Source organism: Myotis brandtii, unplaced genomic scaffold (assembly GCF_000412655.1).
Source record: "Myotis brandtii unplaced genomic scaffold, ASM41265v1 scaffold825, whole genome shotgun sequence".
Lineage (NCBI taxonomy): Eukaryota > Metazoa > Chordata > Mammalia > Chiroptera > Vespertilionidae > Myotis > Myotis brandtii.
The window spans coordinates 828,624-835,101 of NW_005371349.1; the positions used below are offsets into that span (position 1 = coordinate 828,624).

General features: G+C 59.0%; 1 protein-coding gene across 2 annotated transcripts in view; it reads right to left on the reverse strand.

Annotated features, from left to right (window-relative positions):
- Nucleotides 1–62: 62 nt before the first annotated feature.
- The window catches only part of LOC102253783 (chromosome unknown open reading frame, human C17orf99), a 9,459-nt gene continuing 3,043 nt past the window's right edge, over nt 63–6,478 (reverse strand). Inside the window, exons 2-4 of one of the 2 annotated variants that reach the window (XM_014531858.1) lie at nt 4,525–4,830; nt 2,736–2,832; nt 63–528 (exon numbers count right to left, since the gene is read on the reverse strand). In XM_014531858.1, coding sequence (XP_014387344.1) covers nt 522–528; nt 2,736–2,832; nt 4,525–4,830 — 410 coding nt within the window. In that variant the 3' untranslated portion in view covers nt 63–521. Of the gene's footprint in view, nt 529–2,735; nt 2,833–2,959; nt 3,079–4,524; nt 4,831–6,478 lie in introns of those variants that run through there. The other variant, XR_001360239.1, reaches the window with a different exon arrangement.

Consider the following 6,478-nt stretch of genomic DNA (forward strand, 5'->3'; position numbering starts at 1 on the left):
CGGCGGGACTTCAGACGGCCAGGCTCCAGGATGGGGTGCGGACAGAAACGGGGTTCCAGAGCGACAGCAGGGGCAGAGTTTAATCCAGTTCTTTCCTGAGCTGGTTCAGAGCAATGAACAGGGAAGGCGGTGAGGGGAGGGGTGCAGGCTGAGGATGGGGACCCAGACAGCCTTCCTTTGCTGGTCAGGTCAATGAGGGGGTGCTGGCCAGGTGGGCCAGAGGACTGGCCACTAGGAGATGGGGTGCCCCCGGGGAAGAGGGGAGCCAGTGGGGGGAAGAGGCCCTGGGTGGGGGTGCAGCTGGGCCTTTTCAGTCCCCCCACCTCCTTCCTGGACCTGCAGGGATGGTGACAGGCAGCTTCCCCGGACCTCTTCTTCCCGCCACCCCCCCACCCCCATCTTGACATCCTCGCTGCAGAGCAGCAGGGCCCGGGCTGGCGGGCTGTTCTTCGTTCCCAGGGGCTCCTCCTGTCCGGCCAGGACGGGGCTCGTGGGGGCTCTGCTGAGCCTGCACCTGCTGGTCACAACCTGGACGACAAAGGAGGTGAGACTCCAGGTGAGGGAGCCCCCCTCCCAGCCCCCCTCCCAGGCCTCTGGGAGTTTTATGGCGTCAGGGGCAGCAGTACGGGGGGGGGGGGGGGGAGCTCCCCGGACCTCTTCTTCCCGCCACCCCCCACCCCCATCTTGACATCCTCGCTACAGAGCAGCAGGGCCCGGGCTGGCGGGCTGTTCTTCATTCCCAGGGGCTCCTCCTGTCCGGCCAGGACCGGGCTCGTGGGGGCTCTGCTGAGCCTGCACCTACTGGTCACAACCTGGACGACAAAGGAGGTGAGACTCCAGGTGAGGGAGCCCCCCTCCCAGCCCCCCCTCCAGGCCTCTGGGAGTTTTATGGCACCAGGGGCATCAGTGCAGGCGGGGGGGGGAGGCTTTGTCACCCCACTAAGTGAAGGGGGCACCGAATCACCAGGGGGAAGTGCTGGCCCAGGTCACGTGGTGAGTGGGGGTCTGGTCTCTACACCCCATTTTGTAGAAGGGAAACTGAGGCTCAGAGAGGTGACATGGGTCGCCCATGGGTCTGGCCTCTGGGAAGGAGGAAGGGACCCCGAGAGAAGACAAGGGGCCTAGATAGACCCCTGGGGCAATGCGGGGGGGGGGGGGGAGAGGCGGGGACCAGTGTCAGGAAGCAGGGGAGGCGGGAGCTGATGGGGCCTGTGGTTGCACAACACAGAGGCCCAGGTCCAGGGGTTCCCCACCTTTTCTTGGCCTCGCCCCCCTAAGCATCTCTAACATCCTGATGCCCCCGCTCCCTGTGACATAGAATTCTAATTATTCAAACAGTGAACTCCTAGTCACGGGGAGGAAGCCTGAAAGGCCATTCACTTGGTCTCAACAAGCTTCCAAAGAGCATGGCATCCACGAAAGAGAAAAATAAAAGAACGGAAGGACAGTTGAAGTCCTGGGGAGGAAATCGCTGAGAAATGGTTAATAATAATATGAAGTGATAGGAAAAAATAGCAAATAAAGTTTCAAAACATATAATAGAGACCTGAAATGCATAAATACGTCACAATATATATTTATATACAGTATATGAGGCCCCTAGAACCATAAGAAATGCAAAAAATTCACTGTTAATAACTCATTCTCGAATTGCCTCCCTTAAACATCAAATTGCCCCCCTATGGGGTGTGTGCCCCACATTGGGAACCACTGCCTTAGACACTCCTGTTAAAATGTCGGAGGAGCCCTGGCCGGTTTGGCTCACTGGATAGGGCATTGGCCTGCGGACGGAAGGGTCCCAGGTCGGATTCCGGTCAAGGGCCACATGCCCGGGCTGCAGGCTCGATACCCAGTCGGGGGCGTGCAGGAGGCAGCCTATCAATGATTCTCTCTCATCATTGATGTTTCTATCTCTCCCTCTCCCTTCCTCTCTGAAATCAATAAAAATCAAAGAGCATGGCATCCACGAAAGAGAAAAATAGAACGGAAGGACAGTTGAAGTCCTGGGGAGGAAATCACTGAAAAATTGTTAATAATAATAATAATAATAATAATAATATGAAGTGATAGGAAAAAATAGCAAATAAAGTTTCAAAACATAATGGAGACCTGAAATGCATAAATACGTCACAATATGTATTTCTATACTGTCTATGAAGCCCCTAGAATAATAAGAAATGCAAAACATTCACTGTTAATAACTCATTCTCAAATTGCCCCCCTTAAAAATCAAATTGCCCCCCTGAGGGGTGTGTGCCCCATGCCGCCGGGAACCACTCCCCTGGTCACTTTGCAAGTCACTGAAATGATGACCTGGGAGAGGGGACCCCAGGAGGCCCCACCCCTGACTCCACGGTTCCCATGGAGGTCAGAGCCCCTGGTCCCACCTGGTCCCAGAGGCATGTCCCCCATCCCCACATCCCTCCTCAGACCCGTAGGACCACAGGGTAGTGTGCCACCCAGAGGCGAGCTGACTGCATTGCAGGGCGGGCAGCTGGGACCAGGGGTCATGGTCACATAAAGCCAGGAAGCAGCAAGCCCTCAGCAGGCACGTGGCGCACAGTAGGTCCTCCATCAACTCCTGCAAGCCACCCACCACGATACGGTCCTTTCCTTGCCCTGGAGGCGGCCCTGCCCTAAAGCCCACCACCCTCTGCTCTCCAGCGGGGCCTCTGCTGGGCCACACAGCCCACCAGCTCTTCTCACTCCTCCCCCATCCCGCACCCGCCTCCTACCTGCTCTGCGCGGTCCAGCCCAGCATCCCCGAGGTGATGGCTGCGATGGAGGTGAGGCTGGCAGCCAGCACGAAGGTGGCGGCCTTGGGCAGCTGGCCTGGGAGGGAGGCAGGTAGGGCCAGGGTCGGCATGGCTGCTTCTGGATGCCCTGCCCTGCCCGTGGCACCTCCCACCCACCTACCCAGCAGTGCCAGCTGTCCTCTGGAAACCAGGGGCCCGCTCACCTGGGGGCACCAGCGTGAGGGGGCTGCTCTGGACACCGGCGCCATTTTGGGCCTGGCACTGCAGCCAGGCCGGTGTCTGGGTCAGCGGGAAGGAGAAGTTGGCGGGCTGCCCGTACGGCGGCGTCTGCCGCTAGAGAGAGTGAAGGAAGGGGTAGAGACACAGAGAGAGAAACATCGATGTCAGAGAGACACATCGATCAGTTGCCTCCTGCATGCTCCCTACTGGGGCTCGAGCCCACAACCTGGGCAGGTGCCCTGACCGGGAATCGAACTGGCGACCTCTCTGTGCACGGGACAATGCCCAACCCACTGAGCCACACCGGCCAGGGCAACAACAAATCATTTGTTAGTATGAGTACGTCCTACGCGAAATCTATCTGGCAACCCTGCTTCTAATCTTCCAGTCTTGACTCTTCTGCTGAAATACAAGCTCCTTCAGGACAAGAACTGCTACTTAGAAGAGTAGATTCTAGAATCCCCAGGCCTTCCGCCTGGTGCTCTGAACAGCCCATGCCTGGTCCGATACTGACCCCTGACTGAGAGCCCCCACTGCCCCTCGGTGCCCCTGGAGTAGGTGCTACCATCTTTGTTTTGTAGCTGAAGCAGCCGAGGCTCAGAGAGGTTGAGTGACTTGCCCAAGAACCCACAGCCTGGAAGTGTGGGGGTTTGAACCCTCCACCTGAAGTGCTCCAGACACAGGGCTCTCCTCCCCAGGCCACCTCCAGGTTCGGGCCACAGGGTCACTGTCCCAGCCCCGGTCCGCAACGCTTCCGGCTGCCACCCCACGCCTCCCACCAGGAAGGACCCCTGGGGGAAGCTCAGGGTAGCACGGAAGGACACAGGACTTGGAGCTCTGTGCAGTGGGGTTGGGAACCACCCGTTGCCACTTGCAGGCCGGGGCCTGGGACAACCGTCTTAATCTCCAAGAGTTTAAGCTTCCTCCTCCAGAGGCTGGGACCTCGACCCCGCTCTCACCCTCGGCTGCTGAGAAGATGAAACCAGATAAAACCCCACATGCGCCCTTTATCAGCTTGAGGTCGGAGCTCAGCCCCGGGGCGCTGTTTCACTCTCCCTTCAGCCCCCTGGGGGAGGTTCAGGCCACAGGGTCACTGTCCCAGCCCCGGTCCGCAACGCTTCCGGCTGCCACCCCACACCTCCCACCAGAAGGACCCCTGGGGGAAGCTCAGGGTAGCACGGGAAGGACGCAGGCCTTGGAGCTCCGTGCAGTGGGGTTGGGAACCACTTGCAGGCCGGGGCCTGGGACAATTGTCTTAATCTCCGAGAGTTTAAGCTTCCTCCTCCAGAGGCTGGGACCTCGACCCGGCTGCTGAGAAGATGAAACCAGATAAAACCCCACCTGCGCCCTTTATCAGCTTGAGGTCGAGCTCAGCCCCGGGGCACTGTTTCACTCTCCCTTCAGCCCCCTGGGGGCCCAGCCAGGATCTAAACCCCGCCTGTGACGCCTGTGGCCAGGCCCCAAGGGACTGAGAGAGGCCCTGGAAGGTTGACAACTCTTGCCCAGCCCCCAGCCCTCCACTCCCAGCCCCTGTGCCCCCTGCACTCACTGGCCCACAGTTCCCAGTACATCTGCAGCGTGGCGCTGGCCTGGCGCAGGCCCCAGGCGGTGCTGGCCTGGCAGGTGTAGGTGAGCAGGTCTGGCCTGGACTTGAGCGTGACGTTGATGTGGAAGGAGACGGGGTCGCGGGTGCTCACCACCTTCTTGGAAACTTCAATGTCCCGGCTCCCCCAGAGGGAGTAGGTGACGGGCGGGGCCATCTGCGAGTGGCAGGTGATGACCACGCGGCGGCCTTGGGGGAAGACCTCCAGGACTCTGTAGGCGATGGAGACGATGGAGGCCTCCGGGGTGAGTGCTGGAAGGTGAACCGCAGGAGAAGGAAGGAAGCCAACATTTATCAGCGCGGGAAGAAAATGCTGGTTTGCCGGCACTTCAAAAAGTTACACCGCGAATCACCATCTGACCCAGCAGTGCCGCTCGTAGATATGCACCGAAAGGACTGGCAACAACCCGGCCGGCGTGGCTCAGGGGTTGAGCGTTGACCTAGGAACCAGGAGGTCGCGGTTCGATTTCTGGTCAGGGCACAGGCCCGGGTTGTGGGCTCCATCCCCAGTGGTGGGGTGTGCAGGGGGCAGCCCATCCATGATTCTCTCTCATCATTGATGTTTGGGGGTGTGCAGGGGGCAGCCGGTCCATGATTCTCTCTCATCATTGATGTTTCTCTCTCCCTTCCTCTCTGAAATCAATAAAAAAAATTTTTTTAAAGAAAGTTATATTTTATAAAAAAAATTTTTAATAAAACACTCAAGCTTTAATATTAAGAAAACATACAACCCCCCCTAAAACAATCAAGCTTTAATATTAAGAAAACATACAACCCCCCCTCCCCGAAAACCCCTCACTCAGCCGCTCCCAGCAGGGCGCCTCCGTGCAGACCTCCTCTCTGCTTGGAGGTGACTCTCTGTTTTGTCGGCAGGTCCTGGACCGGATTGGGACGCACACAACATCTCCAAGACCTTCCTATTGAGCCTCTGGGGCTGCCCATTGAGAATTTTCCAAGCCACGATCGATTGATCGTTTGGATCAAACAACGCTGCCTTCTGAGTGCGGTTTGGGGGAGAGGGGTGTGTTCTTAATGGTGCATTTTCAAGACTAGTGTGTAGGGCAGTGCCGGGGGCGGGCAGAGGGAAGCGTCTATGAAACCCAGATATCAGCCCGCGGGCATCCTCCACGCCCTGCTGGGCACGATGCCCTGGACACCACTGCGGTCAGCGCACCACTCGCTGAGCAGAGACTTAGAACAAACGGGGGGGCAGGGGCGGGGGGGGGTCTCCGGAGGCGCTTCCCAGGAGCCCGAGTCTCTGAGCACTAAGCCTCCTTCTCTCTAGACCAGGGGTCCTCAGCCAGGGCCTGTCTCTCCAGGGGACCTTCATGTGTCCGCGGGCGTTTCTGGTTGTCACCAGTGGGGGCGCTCTCTCGGTGCCTCTTGCTGGACTTCAGGAGAGCCCCCATTTTTATGGCTTGTTTTCCCACAGGCTCCCCACAGACTCTTCCACCTCAAGTAGGTTAAGCTGTATGTGGAGGTGGAGCTCTCTCTGGGGCACCGCTTTGCAAATCACTGCTAATAATTTCATCAGCGCGAGCCTGGGGCCAAAGCCCAACTCAGGCCAGCCTCCTAGGGCCAGCCTCCTCCTCCCCGTGAGGGGGGGGGGGGGGGGGGGGCGGCACCCACACCTCTCGCTGCTCCTTCACCGTGAATCAAAGCGACAGGAGGGCTGGCCCACCTTCACTTCCTGGACGGCTATTAGTGGAGCCTGGTTTACATACGTTTCCTCCCCGCTCACCTGCTACCCCCCCAGGACGCCCACCCGCGGCGGCCTCCTGGGATGATTTGGCCTCTGCACCAGCCCCATTAATGAGTGGCCGCGCAGCACGGGGTGACCACGGGGCCGCCGGGGACCTGGAGCGGAGCCCGCGGGGGCTGGGCTGGTGTTGCTGTTGCA